The sequence below is a fragment of the Eurypyga helias genome, unplaced genomic scaffold (assembly GCF_000690775.1).
Source record: "Eurypyga helias isolate BGI_N326 unplaced genomic scaffold, ASM69077v1 scaffold18859, whole genome shotgun sequence".
Lineage (NCBI taxonomy): Eukaryota > Metazoa > Chordata > Aves > Eurypygiformes > Eurypygidae > Eurypyga > Eurypyga helias.
Genome location: NW_010271576.1, coordinates 7,428 through 29,083, shown reverse-complemented (window position 1 = coordinate 29,083; position 21,656 = coordinate 7,428). Strand labels below are relative to the sequence as shown.

At 51.2% G+C, this 21,656-nt stretch overlaps 1 protein-coding gene across 1 annotated transcript; it reads left to right on the top strand.

The window, feature by feature from the left end:
• Window positions 1-272: 272 nt before the first annotated feature.
• Window positions 273-18,402, top strand: MPP3 (membrane protein, palmitoylated 3 (MAGUK p55 subfamily member 3)). Its single transcript, XM_010158870.1, has 18 exons — window positions 273-297; window positions 1,508-1,626; window positions 2,112-2,189; window positions 4,168-4,248; window positions 4,749-4,886; window positions 5,723-5,804; window positions 7,235-7,320; window positions 8,697-8,771; window positions 9,195-9,391; window positions 10,480-10,544; window positions 11,644-11,664; window positions 13,215-13,256; window positions 13,633-13,797; window positions 14,453-14,533; window positions 15,450-15,543; window positions 16,367-16,475; window positions 17,209-17,328; window positions 18,220-18,402. The coding sequence occupies exons 1-18, from the start codon at window positions 273-275 to the stop codon at window positions 18,400-18,402; spliced, it is 1,761 nt and encodes a 586-aa protein (XP_010157172.1).
• The last annotated feature ends 3,254 nt before the right edge of the window (window positions 18,403-21,656 follow it).

Here is a 21,656-nt window from a genome sequence, read left to right as displayed (position 1 = left end):
CAGGAAACCGTATGGTCATTATAAAATGTACTGTCTGAGGGGTGTTCTTGTGTAGCGGAATAGCTGCAGGACTCTGCCGGATTCGGGTTAAACTGAACACCTGAGGAAAAGATGTACTAGGGATTTCCCCTCGGAACAACTGCCGTTTTCTTGCATGCTGGAGCTTGGGTATTGTCTCTGCTGGCTGCAGGACTGCCTCCGAGCCGCGGTCCCGAGAGAAGCAGCAGCCGTGCTGACTGAAGCTGAACGTCTGTCTCGCCCGGAGCAGAGCCATGCCAGTGCTTTCGGAAGACTCAGGTAACTCATGTGCGTGCTCTCCACACATCACTGACTGAAACCATAGTGCAGGCGCTTCACACAGGAAATTTAATTCAAATTGGAGTGAAATAAAAGACAATTAAGATATTTCAACTAAATTTCTTAGCAATTTCCTAAAAGAAGTCAAGGAAGGTGGAGTATAAAAAGCGGAAATGAATAAAGTTAGTCCCATTTCAGGAAACGCCCAGTTTTCTAAGAACCCGAGACCCCTGAATATACGCTGGTGGTCAGGCTGCTACGGACAAACCTGGTCCTCTCAGCAGAACCCTGGCTCCTACGCGTGCTTGTCAGAGGTCAGCCCTTTCGGTTTCTGTGCTTGCTGTGCCAGTTCTTACTGTTCTGTAAAGGGGCGTTGATCAGCTTTGTTCACATTCTTCCTTTTGCCGTGAAACCCAGCGCTGGCAACCCGCTGCCAACAGCTGGTTGCCACCAGCGTGCTGCCCGGGGGGGGGCCGCGTACGCGAGTGGCGCGGGGCTGCAAAGCAGGGGCGAGCTGCAGTCTCCGCATCCGAGCGTGCTCACGCAGAGCAGAGCCGAAGGAGCACGTTAGGCTGCCCCCTGCGCCCCCTCCCCTCCTTTTCTGGTTTGGTTTTGTTGTTATGGTCCACCAGGAACGAGCTGATGTTCGTTTGGTGCTGAGCACCGCACGGTTGGGATGCCGAAGATTTCTGCGCTTTGTAGGAAACCAGCCACAGGCTTTGTTTCCCCTGCAGCAGAAACTACACCCGTCCTCTCCTCCTTTGGTCAGACCTGGCTTCCGACGGGTGCCTGGGGGATAGAAAGGGCAGAGTAACACGTGTCAGCAGAGTTGCTTGGGAAGTAGAGCCGGAAGCTGTTCAGGCATTTTGTGAGGCTGCTGTGGCACTCTCCTGACCCCAGGGTTGTTAGAGGGCTAGCTGTTCTGGAAACAAAGGTTGTTAACGTGGAGAAACCTCAAGAGGAGTGTCCTTGAAAATAGCTGTTGCTTCGGTAGCTTTTGCCTTGATGTGGTATGTGATAGCTTAAGGTGCGTCCGCCCCTGGGGAAGGGAGCGTTTCGGAATGAGTGGGTGATGAGCACAGACCTCTGCCAGCCCCATGACGGCCAAGGTGGTAGCCAAGTAAAGGAACTTGATGTAAAGTCTGCAGTAGAAGGTCCCATGAGATGTACTGTCTACAAAGCTTTTGTTCTGTCTTGACTTGAAATTTAGGATTGCATGAAACTTTGGCCCTTTTGACATCTCAGCTAAGACCTGACTCAAATCACAAGGAGGAAATGGGATTCCTTAGGGACGTCTTCAGTGAGAAGAGTCTCAGCTACCTGATGAAGGTAAAAGTCCATTTCTGAACATGCATTTTCCTCACAGGTTACTTGTTCACTGTTCCATTGATTTATCAACTGTTTCCTTTGCCAAAGACTTTTTAGGTAGAACTGTGTATTGATTAAAGCCTGTGTTGACTTAAGCAAAAACATTAGGAGCGTTGGTTGACAACATATTCTGTTTGGAACGCCCATTTCTGACTTGACTGTCAAAAAGCAGATGCAGTGCTTGCAGCTAAAAAGCGGTGTGAGAAGGCTTTGGTTTTTTCCCTCGCGCTGCTGGAGCCGTAACAGGTTTTCTGCCTGTCTGTGAAAGCGGCGTGAGCAAAAAGAAAGCTGAGATGCCTAAACAGAACAAAAATAACCCCGAAAAAGGTTACTTTTCTGACACTCATCTTGGAAAAAATGATGTTCCTTAAATGTGAAAGTACTCCAGTGTAGGTATATATATGTTTTGTGTCTCTGTAGTAATGTACTGGAATAATCTTTTTCAGATTTATGAAAAGCTCCGTCACTATGAACGACAGAGCCCGACTCCTGTGCTGCACAGTGCAGTGGGATTAGCTGAAGATGTGAGTAAAACTTCTCCTCCCCTTACTTTCCTGTTGTTTAAGGCCCTGTTCTAACAAATAAAAGGTTTGTGGTGGTGCTAGATGTGCACGTGTTTCTCAGCTAGATGTGCACGTGTTTCTCAGCTTCCCCAGCTGGGTTTGGGCTCTGTTGGCTAGTGGATGAAGGAGATGAGAGCTCGGAAACACCGTGTCGTCGTGTGCAGCAAAGACAGGCACAGGCAGGTAGAACAGAAGGGTGATATTAATGGCCTTCCTAAGGGAGAGGCTGCAAAAAGTGATTCTTTCTCGACTACAGACTATCCCAGCTAAGTTTTCGGTCTTGGGGACTAAAATGCGTTACAGCCCCAGCAGCGCTGCTGTTGACGTGGAACAGTTTGGGTTGAGTGGGACCCTGCGGACCCAGTGTGACCGTTCAGCCGCAGGCACGGCCGCCTCTCACCAGGTCGGGTGGTTCAAAGTCAGCCTGGACAGGGCTTAAGAGTGTTTCCGGTGGTGGGGCATCCACAGCTTCTCTGGGCAACCTGTTCCAGCATCTTGGCACCCTCGTTGTGAAAAAATGTTTCCTTATATCCAACCTAAATATCCCCTCTTTCAGTTTAAAGCTGCTGCCCCATGTCCTGTCACTGCAGGCCTTGGTACAGAGTTTTGCTCCATCTTTCTTTTAAGGCCCCTTTACACACTGAAAGGCAGCAATAAGGTCTCCCTGGACCCTCTCTTCTCCAGGCTAGACAAGCCCAACTCAGTCAGCCTTTCCTCACAGGAGGTGTTCCAGCCCCCAGCCCCTTTCCGTGGCCTCCTCCAAACGTGCTGAAACAGGTTCGTGCCTGTCTTGTACTGGGGACCCTGGAACTGGGTGCAGCACTCCAGGTGCAGGGGGAGGGTGGTGTGTGTCTGGCGAGAACGCAGAGGGGAGAATCGCCTCCCTGGGCCTCTGGCCACGCTTCTTGTGCAGCCTGGGATACAGCTGGTTTTCTGGGCTGGTTTTCCATCCATCGGTATCCCCGAGTCCTCTGCAGGGCTGCTCTTGGTCACACATCCCCAGCGTGCTCACAGAGCAAAGCTGTAGCTTACGTTTGTCTGTAACATGCCACGTGCCTGGAACAGAAACTTCTGCAAAGGCCTCTGACAGCTTTTTACAAGCGGGTTGTGCCTGTTTCCTTCCAAAGGGTTGGGGAAGGGCTGGGAGCTGGAATTCCTCCCTTAGCAAAGCCAGCAGACCCCGCTGCCCCATCTTAACCTGCAGCATTCCCTCTTTCCCACAGACAGTCTCACGCCCCCGTGGAATAGCACTGCTGCCTGACAAGTCCTGCTAAATCACCACCTTCTAAACCGCAGAGGGGAAGTTTTAGCAGGGCTGTGTGACCTGGCTTTACAGGAAAGGAAATCCCTCTTGCCTCGACCCACTCTCCCTTCCTTCTCCCTCACTCCCCCCACTACTCTCTCCCCCCACCCAGCCAGTGTGAAAGGGCTTCTATTATTTCCCTTACCTTTGGTTTTGGAAGGTCTGAGACTCCAGGACACGTTTTGGTATCCAGGCTTTGCAGGGGAACAGGGGAACTACTGTTGATGGTTCCACATGGGTGATGCTACCTGGGTACGGAGAGATTAAACCTCCTTACCACAGCATGAGCATATGAGTGGCGTTTTACGTATCGCTGAGGAATTCCATATAGAACTGAAAATTTCAGAACTCATTCCTGATATTATATTGGCAGAACGACTCTTAAAAAGTACGTGTAGGGGCCAAGATCCTGATTTCTGGTGATGCCTTCTGGAACTGTCTGATGAAAGTGAAACAGAAGATGAAGCTCTCTTCCCTTTCAGGATTCACGCGTCGCTGACCGGGGTTGGTTTGGGTCTGTGCACACTGCGCTGAAGGATGGTGGATGTTAGCAAACCCTCACCAGAAACTCTCCCAAGTAGTGATCTGCTCTGGTGGAGTCCTGTTGTTTTCAGGTGGTTAATTTTTATTTTAAAGGTAATAGAAGAGTTGCAGACTGCACCTGTGAATAACGAAGAGAAGGAGCTACTACAGCTGTTGTCAACACCACATCTCCGGGTAAAAACGCACCGGGACCTTAAGGAAATTCCTTTGCAGAGTTCCAATAGAATGGTTTGTAGTGGAAAAGTTATATCGGAGAGTCCCTAAGAGAAAGGAAAAACCTCCTGCTGCCTGTGGTTCAGTTCCACTGCGAGTTCCTGCACGGGCTGTGGGATGTGAAGGGGGTTGGGAAGATTCAGCACAGGCGTTTCATGCTTCGTGGGCCCTGTTTCGTTCCTTCCCCCCTCAGTAGCTTCTGAGGGAGAGGAAGGAAAAAGACACCCTCTCTCAACTTCTTGTTCCCCATAGTCCTCCCATTTGTAAGTTTATCTGGGCTTTGTTACTGCCTGGGTTCACTTTAACTCTGGGCACATACCAGCATACGGCTTTAATTGAAGAGAACGGGCAAACGTGTGGGGCGGGGGAAGGGGGAGGTTAGAGTGTGCCATAACGCTGGAAACACGAGAGCCGGGAACTGTGACATTCCCCGTCAGTTCCTGTTGGTTTCCTTCACGCAGGCGATGCTGGCAGTACACGACACCGTGGCTCAGAAGAACTTCGACCCAGTCCTTCCACCTCTGCCTGAGAACTTTGATGACGATTTCGATGAGGAGTCAGTGAAGATTGTTCGGCTGGTGAAAAACAAAGAACCCTTGGTACACACACGGTAACCCGTTGCCAGGTGCAGAGCGGTAGCGCAGAAGCATTACTGTCAGTGTGGAGGAGGCACGAGTGGCCGGGAAAATCAGGAGTGTTCTGGAGCTGGGAAAGGTGCATAGAAGGAAAACGTTGGTAAATGCCCCTGCAGAATTCTGCCTGGGGTGCTTTACTGGCAGGTTTGTAGCGGCACGGAAGGCAGGGGACGCGATCTTGGAGGAAACTGCGTGTGATGAGCCTTATGCTGATCACACACTAATGCTTTTCACATTGTAGCTGCCGTTCAGTGAATTAAAACCTTCTTCCTTGGCCCCGACGTCAGTGATGCAAGCGTGTCTGTGACAGCTGCGTGTAAACGTCCTACTGGCAGGGGGCTAATTCCATGCAAATGGAAGAATTTATTTCCTAAGGAGAACCATTGCGGCGGGGAGGGGATCTGCTGGAGTGCTTTCCGTAAGGGCCAGCAGGCAGTGGAAGAAGGCAGTGGTGGAGCAGGAGGAGGAAAAAAGAAGTCAGTACTTAGCTCTTGCCTTTGTGTGTGCAAGTGCTGGCTGCATTGGGCGCCCGAGGCACGCGGGGAGGCCCCACGGTCAGACGTGCCGTTTGGCACACGCGCATGACATGGATCACTGCGGTGCGGGGGGTGGCACAAGCACTGGGCAGAGCTGGCGGAACGCGAGGGGTGCGCACCTTGCCCCAGTCGTGCAACACAGGCGAAGAAGGGTGCAGACCGTCAGGGAGGAAGACAAAGCTGAAAGAACAAGCTCCCGCACTGCTCACTGTATCCTTAGCAAACTTCTTACCATGGTGTCTTGTGGGGTATGTTTTATTTCAGGGAGCTACCATCAGGAGAGACGAGCATACAGGAGCTGTGATTGTAGCAAGGATCATGAGAGGTGGCGCAGCTGACCGGAGCGGTAAATTTCAGAAGAAAAGGGGGTTTAAAATTCCATTTTTAAACTGGTTTAAAATGTCTAAGCTTATGCATGCACACATGTACGGTACAGAGGTACCTAGGGCGATAATCCCTAACCAAATCTGATGGCTGTTCATTCCAAAGCCAGTCCTTTGGGCACGGGTGTTTAATATACGCACACTTTGTTAAAAAAAGACAACAGCCCATCGAAATGTTAACAGGCAGGTGTTAGATGGCAAGTTTGAAATAGGCTGCAGGCTGTCTGTGTAGTCAGTGGAGGGAGACAGACACTGCTGGGGAACAAATCATTCCAACGAGCTTCAGAGTGGGATAGGCCGCCGCTGGCACGGCCTTCCTTAACCGCTCCGCGGGGGCTGCGCGGTGAGCGCGCTTGGCAGCTGAATTTCGGCACGCTGAATGTCTGCTCGGTGTGCCTTCAGGATCTACGGGGTTAATTTGTGTGGTATTTGACCTTCTGTTTTCTGGAAGGTGGTTATCCAGATTTTACAAAATAAGCTGAACTGACCTTACATGAGATCTATAGACTCTTCTATAGACTTTTCTAATATACAAGTAATGCAATCCCAAAATGAATGAATGTGGTGAAAAAATACTGGCTAATTACAGCTTTCTTCTTGCTTGCTGCCGTTCCTCAAATTGGCGTGATCCGATCAACGCCGTGGGGAATGACCGGGGCGTGCGCTCAGCACCTCTGCACCTCAGCAGCGCTGTTGCTTTAGCTAGGCAGGCTCTCCTCCAGCACAGCCGGCAGGGCAGTGTGCCAGCGGGGGTGGGGGGAGGAGGCCGAAGCTTCAGAGGGAAGAAAAGAGAATGGTTTGTACCTCTAATGCAGGATCCTGGTTTCTTCAGTGCATCAGGTGGTGTTGTCTCTTTGCTCTCCTGAGGAAGTGGTGTCTGTCAGCTAACAGTGGTTACGTAGCACAAGTACAGCCTTGGCTACTGAGCTGGGTGAACAAACCTGAAACTTGTAAGGGCCTTTTGAACTAGCCAAGCATTCCTCCTGAGGCTGCGTAGTGCTGAGCTGCCAGTTGATGGCCATGCCATTCCTGCCTCTGGAGTCAGCAGCCTGTTCCCTCTCTCCAAGATTTCATCACCCTCATGAAACTATCCCAGTTTTGCATTCTTAGTGCCGATCCACATGCAGAGGCAGTGATTTTCTAGAGCATCTTGCCACGTTCTCTGTGTCCCCACCAGTCTCCTACGAGTCTGTTCTGCATGAAAAAAATGCCTGTGGAATAAGGGCGGGAGACCTCAGGGCACGTTCCCAACCGAGGCACTTGGCTCTAGTAGGAAATCCATGAAGCTGGGGGAGGGAGGAGAGGAGGTGCATGCTGTTGGCTTGGGTTGACATCAGAGGAGTGGTGCTTTCCGGTCTCTAGACTTACTTTAATTTACCTGCCATCTTTTCAGGTCTTGTCCACGTTGGAGATGAGCTAAGAGAAGTCAATGGTATTACTGTGCTTCACAAACGACCGGAAGAAATAAGTCAGATTTTGGTCTGCACTGATTTTCATTTCACGATCGTTTATGTTGAGTGATGTAGTAATTACAAGAGGTGATGAAGTTTAACCATGAGTTGAAAATGTGCATAGACCTAAACGATGAGATCCCTGCTTGTCTTTGCATTAAGGGTTTTCCTTCTCCCAGCGCGTTAGTCTTCTCCTTTTGACCTCAGGAACTTGTGTGATGGGGATCGGTACTGAGTAAGGTACAGAAAGGAGGTTACGTGCTGCTCTGTCAGGAGCTTCCCTTTTGCGCTGGGTGCGGCAGGCAGAGTGCCAAGGAAAGTGCGTTCCTGGAGGAGAAGCAGTCTGCTGGTAACGCGGTGTGCTAGGAGGCTGGAGGACGTCTCGGCGGTGGCCGGCAGAGCTCAGCCCATCCTTTGCCACATTAGCAGACTCTTGTGTGGAGCTTCGCTAATGTTGGTGCCCGCAAATCTCGGTGACGCCTTCTCCGCCCCCGCCTCTGTCGGCAGTTCCCCCTTGTCGCGGAGCGGAGTTGGGGATGCAGGAAGAACGGCGGCTCTAGGGGGCTGACGTGTGTGTGGGGCATCGCTCCCATCGCCTAATTGAAACTGAGAGCGGGCTAGGCCGACTAAGGATAATGACTGCTCTGAACCTGGAGGGCTGAGGGGAGGGTGAAAATCGTCCTTTGAAGTGCAGGGTAAAACTTTATTTGGGGGGACCCTGGGATGCTGTTACCTGTCCCATCTGAAACACCTGCAGCATAATCGTTTCCTTTTCACGGTGTAATTTGGGGGAAGAGCAACAAATGTTTGTTCCAGCCGATTGTCTGGGTTTCCCTTTCCAGCTGTGAGGAATAGCAGGCTTCGCTAGGACACGGGGCACCTCAGCCCAACAAGGGCACCTGGAGTCGGGCAGATTCTGGAGTCTGGGCAGCTGTTCCGGGCTGCCCAGCGCCGAAACGTGCCTTTTGATTTCCGTGACTCAGAACTGACATTCCTGAGCAAAGCGTGTCGGGGCGAAAGCAGATGTTTACTTTGCCCGTGTTAACCGTTCCCCCTAACTAGTTAGCCACTGGGGCGACAGAGGAGCACTCTGCGGGTTTGGCAGGCCGACCGTGGCAGTGGGCGCTGTGCTGAAGGCCGCAGGAGCGTTCGGTGCCCGAAACGAACGCCGGCCTGACAGCCAGCAAAGGCTCTGAATGCCTTCCAGCCCAGTAGTTCCCGTGGGTGTCTCCATGGGAAGACACGGTTGGGAGGCCCCACGGTTGCCTCTGTAACGAACCCTGGATTAGCTTGGCCCATTCAGGTTCTGAGAAGAGACAGATGGCAGCTCCTGAACTGAGATTTGAATAGTCTTGCTCTGTCCTTGTCCTGCTGTCAAAGTGAAACCGTTTCTCTCTTCCTCAGGCTCAGGCTCAGGGGTCAATAACGTTAAAAATAATTCCCGCTGTCAGAGAAGAAGATCGTCTGAAAGACAGCAAGGTGCGTGCTTGGGGAGATGCCAAAACACGCGTTTCCATACTTCAGTGCCGGCATCTCTGGGAATGCGGCTCCTGCTGTGTCAGTGAGAAGTGTCACAGACCCAGCACCGAGCTAAAAAGATCATTGAGCAGTTTCTTGTTGTAAAATGCCCTTCTACTCAGTAGAATGACTGGGATGGCTTCAGTCTGCATCATCCTGGCATACAAGGACCGTATTAACAATTGGGCAACTTTGCCATAAACCCCTTCTGTTGTTTTCTCCTTCCCCTTAGTTTTTTGTTTCCTTTGTCTGTGGCATGTTCCGGCATACAGGAGAGATCATGAGTAGATACAGTTGGCAGTGGGAGCACTGGGGAAGCCTTTTTAAGGCAGTTTGAAATGCCAAACAGGCCAAGAAGAAAGGATGTGTTGCTTTCTTTTAAAGGTGTTTATGAGGGCGCTTTTCTGCTATAATCCCAAAGAAGACAGAGCCATCCCCTGCCAGGAGGCTGGGCTGCCCTTCAAGAGGCGACATGTCCTAGAAGTTGTAAGCCAAGATGATCCCACATGGTGGCAAGCAAAGCGTGTCGGAGACACCAACCTCCGAGCAGGTTTGATCCCCTCCAAGCAGTTCCAGGAAAGGTTTGTCAGTGAAGATTATGGAACCTTTTCCACACCCACAGTGTCACACTTTTTTATGCTGGGTTTTTTTCACAGGAAGGGAAGGGCAGGATCATCCTGGGGGAATACCTGATGCTTAGAGCCAAGTGCTGAAGAGCCCCATCTTCTCCAATTAGATTCTTCTTCCTGGCTTTCCTTGGCTGCTTTGCCAGTGGCTTATGCTCTGTAGCGTGACAGAAGCGCTGGCTGAACAAACACGTATGAAACAAAATGTGGAATATCAGTCTCCTGATACTCTTGGCTTTTGGGGACACTGTATTTCACAGCCTTGCACTGCCAGAGTGCAAGGGGAAATGCTGATTTATTGTGACAATTTTGAATTTATGCATGTAGTAGTAAAGAAAAGTGTCTCTGTGATCTGCTCGCTTAGAAGAGAGTGTTCAGCTTGGACCCGCACACCTAGAGCTTGATGGTTACAGCAATACTTGTGTGTCTGCTAAAGCCAAAATCCCCCGCGGGTCTGGTCTTTACACTAGAGAAGACTGGGCGAGGAGTTGAGCTCCGGCTCCTGATTTTAACCCTTCAGAAAATGTTAGTTGATGCTTGGCTTTTGCATTTTCCCACAAGCTGGGTCACGCTGCCTTTGCCAGCAGAAAAATTCCAGTGGATCTGGAAGGCAGTGGATGATTTTTGGGTGTGCACAGCCACAGTTAGCGTTCTGGACAAAGGTTATCTACATTGGAGTTCTTTGAGGTTAGCAGTTTAGGGGGGTGGCAGATGGGAATCTTGTCCATCCTTTGAAAAATGGCAAATAGAAGTTGGATTCTCGCAGAATTAGAATGGAACAGGACAGCTATTTTGATGGGGTGGGGAAAGGGAAATACGGGGTAAACATTAGATGGATCAAAGTAACGTGCTGTTGACGTCTTTGCTCTGATGTACGAAATCTCCAGATGACTTATAATGGTCTCTGTCATTTATCAGTGACACTCTGGGACCAGCACAGTTTTAAAGAAAAGGTCTTTAGCACTTTCCCTTCTTCATTCAGCGCTCTCTCTGGTCTTTAATTCTGGGCTTACGTGGCTAAACCACAACCATTTTCTGTTTAGACGGCTGACCTACCGAAGAACAACAGGCACTCTGCAGAATCCCAGGACTGCGAGGAAGCCGCTGTGTAAGTCTCTCCCGTTCCTTCGGCAACTGTGTTTTTCTCTGTATTTTTCTGTTCTGTCGATATCGCTGTGGCCGAGTCTGGTTTGTGTGATCTGCCATGGGCTGATTTGACTGGATGCAGGCTGCCACGTGGGAGGATTTGGGCTTGAGCTTCATTCAGCGTAGCAACTACCTATTGTTTTCAAAAAACATGGGTGTCCTCTTCTTCCTGCTTTCAGGAACATGAGGCCTTACACATTGTTCAGGTGCTTTAAAATTTGCTACAGGCCCCATTTTATCTGTAGTTTGAAACTTGGAAGCTGCAAAAGTGACCCAAAGTGTGCTTGAAATTCGTACGTGAACACGTGACACACGCCCAAGCTCATCTGAAGACAAACTGTCGCTTTAAGGAGCATAAAAGTCACTGGAGCTGGTAACACCACGTGTGTCAGAGCTGCTGTCAAGTAGACTTTAAACTAATTCTTGGTTACAGCTCTGCACCTCAGCCAGTGAATTATTCACACAGGAATCGCTGCTTGTGGCGAAATTGCTAGTCAGTGGTGAAATGCAGGAGACGTCCCGGGTTATCCCAGACTGTGATGTTCCTGTTGCTCTGGGGTACTTCAGCACAGCTGCTGAGGGCAGCCCTGAGGCTCTGTAGCCAGATGTGCTGGGACTGCCACCCTCGTGTAGGCCAGGAATCTGGAGATTGTCCATCTTCCATCGTGGGAGTGAACTGCTGACCGCAGGCTGCTGCTCACGGAGGGCTATGGGTGTTGTTCTGCTAGAGAGAGGAGAGAAGATGCTTGACCAAATTGTCAAGCAGCGTTACTGAAACAAAACTATTCCAAAATAGTTTCCATTGCTGTTAGTAATGAGGGTGCCTACTTGGGCTTTTGTAAGAACCCTCGAGACAATTAAGCTGATAACTGCTTGTAATAACCACGTTTTAGCAAATAGGCTTCAGTCAGTTCAAAGGCATTTTCTTTTTTTTTAAGAGTGAAAAGCCTGCTAACCAAATCAGACCAGAATAACCACCTTTTCCATTCCCTCTAAATTTTACTCACTCATTTTCCAGTCTTTTAATATCACACCAACTCTGCCTTTCATGCTGACTACAGATGACCAGTCTTCTGATAAAGGTAGGTACGACCCTCACTTCTCTGTCTGAAGAGAAACCTCTACCATGCTTGCTAACCCCCAGAAACGGGCAGCCTAGGTACAGCTTGTTCCTCCAGCAGTTTTTTCCTGAGTTGTTATTTAAATTAACTGAGTTTGGATTGATGGCCTAGATAATCATAACTTCCAGCTGGGCTCCCGATTCAGGAGAAAAGATTAATCAGCTGATGCGCTTTTACAGGGGCTCTCTGCTCCTGAGCAAGGCTGACGGAGCGGCAGGATGTGCCGTCTTTGTGTCTGATATTTTAAAACAGACATGGCAGTACTGGGGGCGAACAGTTCGGAGCACCTTATCTGCCCGAATTGACCTCCCTTCACTGCCCGTTCGCACTGTCCTGTGCTGCGTTCCCTGTGAGCAGCTGTGCTGGGCTCCCACTGCGTCTGTGTTACTGTGCCACGTGCCTCTCCCCATCCCAGGTACTTTCTGCATGCTGTGATTTGGGGATTTTCCCATGTCCTTCTCGAGAGTAACACGCTAAGTATCGGTATGCCATCCACGCCGGCGAGTGCTAATCCCAGTCTAGAATGAGGTGGCTGGGAGCGGTATAGCCTAACGAAGCGCGAGTGTGAAGCCGCAGCCTGTCTTCAGCGACAGACACCAGCTCTGATGGCGCCTGCGGCGACGAGGACGTTCCGTCACCGCAGCGGTTTAGGAGCCTGCGCTGGCCTTGTGTGGCCACATGCCTGCAGCCAGCCCGGCTGGCAGCGCTCTGCCTGCAGCCAGGCTCGTCCCAGAGCCGCACCCCTCCCTCCCGAGGTGAGGTTTGTGGCCATGGCAAGGCCAAGGGGCCTGCATGTTCATGAGCCCTGAAGGTCTCTGTCAGGAAGCCGGAGAAGGTGGTATGGGTGTTAGGATTACAGTGTGGTGTGCAGAGGAGTATCGTGGGTTTGTTTTCAGGGGCCTTGGGGGTGGTTGTGGTTTGAGGAGGGGTAGATTGGCTTTTTTTACCATGGATTTGCATGTTGTTTTACACACATGTAGACAAATCTTCACCTTTTTAGTGAAGAATTCTTAGGACGATAATTTAACGTAGTCAAAACGAAGGTGTTTAGTGCTCCTGTTTGTCACCTCTGATTCCCTTTTCTCGAGCCCAGACGTTACTGAAAGGTCAGCAACAGTCGCACCAGCTGACCAACTCGTACATCACAGGGAGCTCTGCCTGCGGAGCCGCCTTTTGTCTCAGGTCTGAAAATGCACTTTTAGCAGCAGGACTGAGCAGAGCTGGTGAACGCTGAGGGCACAGACTCAGGGAACCCGGTACACAGACTCGTACAGTTCTGTTGTGCAGCATCAGCGTCGAGGATCTGTCAAAACAGGAACCGCTCACCAAGGCAAATCGGGCTTTTGTGCCATTATTTGTGTTAAAAGTATGTGTGTGTAAGGCAGGATATAAAACTTCCCTTTCCCTCCCCAGTTAGCCAGACTCTGATCGCAGGCGCTGGTTAAGGTCTCTTATCTCCTCTCTCACTCTCCCCTCCCCCCTGCCCTTCCCTCCCCCCTTTTAATTTACAGAAGACTGTGACTGTGAAGGCTATTTCAACGGACAGTACATAGGTGAGAAACCAAAATCCCCTTCCTCTTCCTAACACCCCCCTCTCCCCCCTTCCCAAAACCCAAACCGCACCCGCATTAAGAAGTGCCTTATTTGCCTTGGGGAAAACCTCCCACCTGTCCAGGAACCGTGTCTGCGCAGAGGCATGACTGGACTCTGGCACAACCAGCACGGGGCAACTCAAGGCGACGGGAGGGGGGTGCTTGGTTTTCTACCTGTTATGCACGTTTTTCATCCCTAAGATGAGCGTGCGTGCAGGGATTTGATGATGTAAAACATCTCTGGGGATAACTCCTATTCAGAGCCAGAGTAACCTGTAGCTGCACACGTTGAGCATTTCCACAGGTGGAGACACGGGCTCGTATCTCTCCCCTACAGCTGGCTTACGCAGGAGCTTCAGACTGAGTCGTAAAGAGAAGGAGAACAGTCTGAGCGAAGGAAAGCCGGTGGAGCAGGTGGACACAGTGGAGTTCCTGACGTATGAAGAAGTCACCAAGTACCAGCAGCAGCCTGGTGAACCGCAGAGGGTGGTGGTTTTGATTGGTGAGATACACAACGCGTTCAAAGTTTTTCACCTCTCTCTCTTCCTCTACCACCTGCGCTCCAAAAGGCTTTTCTTTAGGTCTTTTTGTGGTCCTAGTGGGCTTTTTTAGGGCTTTTCTGGTTTTGGTCAGAAGTTATCTTCTTTTAAATGACATTTAAAAAAAAAAACCCAAACCAACACCCAACCGAAGTCACCAAACCCTAAAACCAGCGATGCAGGACCATTTCTCGGTTTTTCCAGTAGACTTTCCGTCAGTTTTCAGTCAAACCAGTGCAGACTTAGGCTGCCAGAGTAACTGATGGAAAGGTAGAGACTAGGCTTGCTGAACAAGACGTTGCATGCCATTTTAGTTCAGGCTGCTCAGCAGCTTTTCCCAGAATGCCACAGCAGTCCAGGGCATCTCAGAAAACTGCCCGCTAAGGTTACGCGTTTGCTGGCTCAGAGCCTGGCAGAGGCCTGTCCCGCAGCTGTTGCAGGATTCATTTTGTGGCGGGGGTTCTTCCGAGCAGGACGCGGCAGGCCACGAGGCCCCTCGCACACGCGTTGCTCCACACTCGCTCCCGTATCCTGTTACCTGTGTAAAATGCGCAGATTTATTCTCTTTGTGGGGTTTCATTCCACACAGAAATACGTCAGTCGGTTCTGTTTTATTAGGTTGTTTGGGGGCCAGATTAAGTGAGCTGAAGCAGAAGGTGGTGTCCGAGAACCCGCAGGAGTATGGTGTCGCAGTTCCACGTGAGTAAAACTTACTGCCTGTTGCGTGCCGCCGCTTGGTTCCATCAGTGCCGGCTGGTGGGGAGCACTGCCCGCATGGATGGACGGCGACTCGGGTGTCGCTCTCCGTTACATCTGTTTCAGAAGTCCCTCAAGTTGCCCTCCTCATTAGAACAGGCTGTGCGTGCCCTTGAGAGCTGACCACGTCGCTGCGTTACTTGGCCACACGCCCTTGGGAATGCTCTTGGCTCAGCTGACGGCTCTGGAGTGTGTTTTCCCCAGTGAACAGATCCTCAGCATCCACGAAACAGACCCAGAAACAGAACATGGGAGAAAAACCAAGAGTGCAGATTGCACAGGAGGCTGAGAGGGGATCTACTCTAGGGAATCCTGCTCTGGCAGGGGTTTGACTAGATGAGCTCTAGAGGTCCCTTCCAACCCCTGCCACGCTGTGACTCTGTAAATCACAGCATCAGGAGTGAGGGACGCACGTGGTGGGAGTTTCACAGTAGCAGGGGAAAGCAGCTAGGGATATTCCTACTGTAAATTCAGGGGCAATATAATAGGACTTTATATATTTCTGATTTTTATTTTCTAAGTTTCAAAGAAAGTGAGAGTCCAATATTCCAAGCAGTTCAGAGGTGCTGTTTCCCATAGGATATTCTCTACTGCTCCTGCCAGCTGCAAGAAGGGTGCCTTTTGCGTCAGTGACAGCGAAGAGGCTTCTGAGCAGAACACTTGCATCTTTGGTCTTGCCGGTTTTAGATAGTTTAAATCCCAGTGATAATGTTTGATTTATATTTTATATTAATTTGAACTTGCCAGTGTGCAGCAGCCTTGCTGGAGGCCATGAAAGCATGTCTGGAAGTGAACAGAGAAAGAGAGTTGTTTGCAAAGCCTGACTGGTCTCCTGTGTCTTGCTTCTGTTCTCTCCTAGATACGACCAGGTCAAAGAAAAGTCATGAGAAAGAGGGAGTAGAATACAATTTTGTCTCTAAGCAGTCCTTTGAGACAGATGTGCAGCAAAACAAGTGAGTTAATTTAAAATAACTGACTGTGTTTCAAAGATACGGGTGGTTCAATCTTGCATCCTATGGATTCCGAAAGCAGGGGTAGAGTTGGAGCAGGTGTGTCAGAAGGGGTCAGCTTTCCCAGGAAAGCGCTCTGTTTCGTCGGGCTGTTGGCGTGAACTCACAGGTTTAGTAACACGCAGCATAGAAAGAACGTGGGGTCAGTGAGGGGATGGTAAGTTGTTAGTTAAGCCTTTGTATCCTGCGTGGAGCGATGGGTCAGAACTGAATGTAGCGACAGTAGCAAATGCTGCCTTGGGCCGCTTACTCTCCATAGAATACGGTGGATTATGAGTTTTATTCCTACCTCCACTTCAAAGCACTTTGTAGACTGAATCCGCAGCTATAAAGGACTTCTGTAAGAGTGTCTTTCCTCAAAGGACAGGTTTCGGGCTGGCCTCCCAGAAGGTGGGAGAGTTGGAGCCTGCATCCTTGCCAGCTCCGCTCTATTTTCTGTGAAAACCCGCCTCTGCCTTCTGCTGGGCTTTGAACTCAGTCACCTGAACTCACATAGCACCTTCCCCTACCTGTCAGCAGCACTGGTGAGCTGCTGGTGAGATGTGAGGAAGGCCAGTGCTGCTGAGCAACCAGAGGAAGAAAATAAATGTGGGGACAAAGAATTAAAAAACCCCACCCACATCCCCCACCTTCCTCTCCCACGCACCTTGATTTTCTGCCCTTCCCCCCTGCCCCATTTGACTGCTGTGACTTGAGGAAACCACTGTCAAATGTTGTAAGCTAAACATCTTTGTGGGTGGTATTTAAAAATGAATTGACTTTCTAGATTTGTGGAACACGGAGAATACAAAGAAAACCTGTATGGTACAAGTCTTGAGGCAATCCGGTCCGTGATGGCCAAAAAGAAGGTGTGTTTGGTGGACGTGGTACCTGAAGTAAGTTCTGCAGCTTATTTTGAAGACCCCAAGTCTCTCCCACCCGGCTGCCAGCCGCAGGCGCCAGTGGTGGTCAGTGCTCGTGGCTGCTTGGTCTCAGAACCCTGTTTCTGAGGGGTGGGCTGACCCTGGCTCTCGGAAAGCAGCTCAGCGTTTACAGCTCCCAGCCGTTCAGTTGCTGCGGCGTCAGTTTTCCATGGGAGACTCTTCCCTCGCTGCAGGAGAGCTGTGCATCACCTGCTTGGAATGCTTCGACAGGGATGGGCTTTCTGGTCCTGTTCCTGCCGTGTGCCGCTGAGGCACCGCTGGCGTTACAGCCGGGGCCGGGATCCCTGCTCTTCGTCCCTCCGTGCCGGGAGCTGATCTCTGAATCGCATTTTGGAACCGGGCTAGGGACGGGCTTGTGATTCCACCCCAGATGAATCCTGGGTTTAAAACTCCTCGTGTTTGGCCTCTTAAAGCAAACCACAACCTGCCTGTCCAGGCGATGGTTTCTGTACGTTGCCAAATACTGATGCGCAGCGAGGCGGGTGTGCGGGCAGCCCCTGGCTCGTAAGCTGGCTAGGACACGGACTTTTCTCGTGGAGAGCGGGTGGTTACTGTGCTCAGGTGCAGAGTACACAGGGCTTCACCCTTGCGTGTACCAGTGAAACTGTTAACCCGGCTCGAGCAGATCACTGACATGCAGCCAACAAAAACCCCAAATGCTGCAACAAACGGCATCTGTTCACAGGCAGTAAAGCACTTGAGGACTCCTGAGTTCAAGCCTTACGTGATCTTTGTGAAGCCGCTCGTTCCAGAAAAGAAGCAGCACGTCCTGAAGTCTCCCTTGTCAGAAGAAATCTCATCCCCTGTAAGTATTCCAGCCTTACTCTCCCTCAGCCCCGAAGGCGGTGTTGGGGCAAGCATTTCCACCACATGGAAGAGCTCCTCTTCCATGACAGTCACAGCCAGGCACTGAGGGGCCTGTGCACATCCAATCTTGCAGCTGGAACCTTAGAAGGAGATTTTTGCTCCCTTAACTGGACTCTAAGTAACGCCAAGCCAAGTGCTGGTCCTCTGGGTGGATCCACACGTGTCACTCAGGGGAAGCTGCTACTGACACAGACAAACCCATAATCACGTTCCATTTCTGAGGAGCTGCCCCAGGGGAGGGTTAAGGGTGGCCACTCCTTGTACCTCCAGTGATGCTGCCCAGGCTGGAACCAGGTACGCACCAAACGCAGCGCGTGGACGTCTTGCAGGGACCAAGCCAGCTGCAAACTGGTGATGTGTAACCACAAACAGAAGTACTGAGGGTGCGTAATGCCGGTGCTCTGGGTAACCCGAACGTGAATTTACACATTACAGAACTCTGTTTACTTGGGAAGTTTTGCTGTAAGCCCTTAAAATTACTGAACTTGGGACAGTGGGTCCAGCATCCCTTTTCAGCTTTTGAGAAATCCAACTGCCTGGTGTTAGGTTAGGCAGCGACTCTTAACTTCAGAAAATGCAGCATCACTGTCTTCTGTCCCTCCTGGAACATGATTTTTCCTGTCCCCTATCACCCCTTGCAGTTTTGCAGCCTCCAGCAGTAGTAGGCTCCTCTTCCAGCTCGGCTGTAGTACCTTCGGTACCTTCCCTAGCAGTGGCAGCTCTCGTTCCGTTTCCTTTCAAAGTCCTGACTTGCTGTGCTAATATACGTGGAAATTCTGGTAATCAAAGACGTGCTGGAAGTTTCTTACCGTCCTCTCGTGTTGCTCAGCAGGATGAAGACCAGCTGGAGATTATTAATTCAGCAGCATTCATTGAAGAGCAGTATGGCCATTTAATTGACACCGTACTGGTGAAAGAAGATCTGCAGAGTGCGTGTCATCAGCTGAAAACTCTGTTGGAGAAACTAAACAAGGATTCATTCTGGGTGCCAGTCAGCTGGGTCCGGTCCTAGCTTGCTGTCATCTGTTCAAGGGAAGGATTGTATAAATGTGTCTTGGGAATATACGGATTAGAAAAGGAAAATAGGTCAAATTCACGTCAGAACTGCTGGTCTGGCTAGAAGGTACATCAAGACTGCGTGAGGGAAAACTAGAATCCAGAGGCTGGCGCTGCCTTCCTGAATCAGCACCTGGAATAGCACCGTCGCTGCAGAGTGAATCCTGGGGCTGAACAGAAAGTCAACATATGGAGTGACGTTGAGACTGTAAATAGTGCATTTTGTAAAGGTTCACAGAGGGTCCCACGCTTCCAAAGCGTTGTAAATAGTGCTACCACCCACCTGAACGTCCGTCCTGTGGCCACAGATCTTGCGGCTAGAGCTGAGGCATCTGAGCAAGGTAACGCTTCAGGAACCAGTCTGCCTGCAGAAGGAGCTCCTTCAGCGCGGCAGGAGGGATGTCCTTCGGAGAGTGTTTACACCGTGCCAGCCCCCCATGAGTTCCGCTGGCTGACAGGCCGGCAGAACTCGTTTCCCTTCCTTCGGGATAGTTAGCTGCAAATCCTTCCCAAGAGCCACTAAAGCCAGGCCAGTTACACGAGTTGTATATATTTCAGTGCCTGAGAGACGGGAGTTTAGCGTGCATCCACACTCCCCAGCACTTTCGGGCTGTCTTGCACGGGTATGAGTCTGCTGGTCCGTAGCTTCTGTCTGCTTCCCGGTCTCTTCCTGCTGGCACAGGACACATCCGAGGTCCTGCGCAAGCACCTGCGTGGCTGGGCAGCTCACAGACCAGTAGCCTACGTGAAAATAACCACAGACGGTTTAATACTGGACTTGCCAGCAGCTGAGGTCCTGCAGGACACCTCTGCAAGCGATGGGATACCAGCCCGACACCAACACAGCAGCTCCGAGAAGGATGCTACAGGGAGGCAGCTGAGCTACAGGTCCAGATCATCATCCTTCCGGACTGTCTTTGTTCCAGACCAGGGAAAGGCTTCCAGCGCATCTAGTTGGCAATATCCCATCCTGAAGGAAAATGCTCTTCGCTGTTGGAGGACTTGGTGTGTATTTCAGGAGACTTGAAAACACAAGATTTTTAGATGGATGTTAATCAGAAAAGCAGATGGTTCCAGAAGCACGTGTGCTCTGAGAGAACACAAGTGTTGTACAGTTGCACGCTGGCCGTTTCCCACTGCCTGCTGAGGTCTGCACACCGTGCCCTTCCCTGGGACCTTGGTGCCGCAGCCTCACTCCTTGCGTTTTAACGGTATGACGTTGTTCTGGGTCGCTGCGGTTGCGGAATAAAAAAGAACACACTTCAATGCTTCTATTTATTCTAAAATCCCAGGAACGTGGGTACAGGCAGAAGACAGTTGTTATCAGGCCAAGACACCGAGTCCCTGCAGCATTAGCTGTGCCCGGTGTCTGCCCCTGCCAGGGGGAGGAAAAAGGTGGGGAGAGATTCTAGAGGAAGTCAGAATGCAAATTTCACAGTAAATTTAAGTCCTGCATTGCAGATAGTGCCCAAACCTCATAAGTCAAAGTCCCTAAGGGAAACTCCTCCCCTGTATCCTCTCTCCTCCCTGCTCGTTCCTGCGGTTCACATCGTCTTTCGTAACGTTACGGTTGGAAGCGCTGCAGGATGGGCCCTGGTTACCGTGTGCTTTTCAGGGGTCTGTATCTGCCTCCCTTCCTGCAGCCCAGCTGTGTGCAGTGCAACCAGAGCGTGCCAGTCAGTCAGATGGTTTGGAAGAATCTCTTTCCCCAACCAGATCTGCAGTAGGATGAAGAAGCTGTAAAATGCGAACTGTCAGTGTGAGCACAGTGCACGGAGATTAGAACCCCGACGCCCCTAACCCCGTGGGATGATGTGAATGTTTCTGTGCAGCGAAACCGGCGTCAGACCAACGTCTCCCAGTTCTGTGAGGAGATGGGGGTCGCGTAGCCGCCTGCTGAAAGGGGCTGGTGTCCACCAAGCAGAAAGCCGCTGTGGGTTTTGGCAGCAGGGCTAACAAGGCAGTGTAAGAAAACTGTAATTAGCAGATGTATCCTTCCCTGTTTTTCCCTACTCTTACACAGCCTCTTCCCCTCGTACATGGTACCTTACTGACGAGCATTCGCAGTCAAGTCTTCTGGAGGAGACGCCCCACTTCCTCCCGAGCGTCCATCCTTCCTCCAGCTCCTGCTGAGGGTGTGCCCCAGCCTGCCCGAGCTGCACGGTTTTGTGCCCATGATCAGCCTTTTCTGATCAGTAACGGTTAGTCTGGTTTCTACCAAACACACCTGGTTGGGCTGGAACGGGATACGGAGTACCCGAGTTCAAAAAACCAACCTGCCTTTTACGGCCACGTGCCCCAGTGCCTCTCGGCTGCGGTACCAAGAGACCTTCGAAACACTCTGTTTTCCCTCTGGGATAGCGTAGGAAAACTTGCAGAGAACCTGAGAAGGAGCAAGGAGAATGCAGGGACAGTTACAAAGGGGCTTTCCCTTACAGGTAGTCATGGCTAATGAAGCACAGCCCACAGGCTCTAAGTAGTAAAAAGCCAATGAGCTTCTCAAGTTCTTAATCAGGAAGTTGAAAAGTCATCGCACAACCACCAGCCTGGCTCTGGGGGCTTCCGGTTGCAGCTCAGGCCCAGCTGACAAGGAAGCACGGCACAGTTGCTCCCTCACTCCTTCCCCACCGGATGGATGAGGAGAATGGGAAGAAAAAGGCAAAACCCAGGGGCTGAGACAGGCTGAGACAAGGACAGGGAGTGGTCGCTCACCAGTCACGGGCACGACAGGCTGGGCTTGAGGAGAAAAGAGCATTTTAATTAGTTACCAGTCAAATCAGAGGATAATGAGAGACAAAACCAGGTCTTAAAAACCTTCCCCCTTCCTCCCGGGCCCAGCTTTGCTCCTGATTTCTCCCTCCTCCCCCACAGCAGCACGGGGATGGGGAATGGGGGTTAGAGTCGGTTCATCACACGTCGTCTCTGCTGCCATGGGGGGGGCCGTGACTCCTCACCCTCTGCCCCTGAGGGCCCCCCTCCCCGGGTGTACAGGTCTCCACCAACTTCTCCAACGTGAGCCCCTCCCACGGCTGCAGTTCTTCACGAGCTGCTGCAGTGGGTCCTGCCGTGGTGTGCTGTCCCTTGGGAGCAGCCTGCTCCAGTAGGCCCCCTCCCACCCCCACTGGGTACTACCACTGTACAGCATCGCATCCGACTTGGAGCCAAGGAAGCTTCCAGCAGCTTCTCCCAGAAGCCTGTAACCCACCCCCC

Coding starts and splice junctions, on each gene's coding strand:
- MPP3 (XM_010158870.1), top strand. CDS start 273: ATGCCAGTGCTTTCGGAAGACTCAG. Junction 7,321..8,696: donor AAGAAATAAGTCAGATTTTG/GTCTGCACTGAT, acceptor TCTCTTCCTCAG/GCTCAGGCTCAGGGGTCAAT. Junction 10,545..11,643: donor GACTGCGAGGAAGCCGCTGT/GTAAGTCTCTCC, acceptor TGCTGACTACAG/ATGACCAGTCTTCTGATAAA.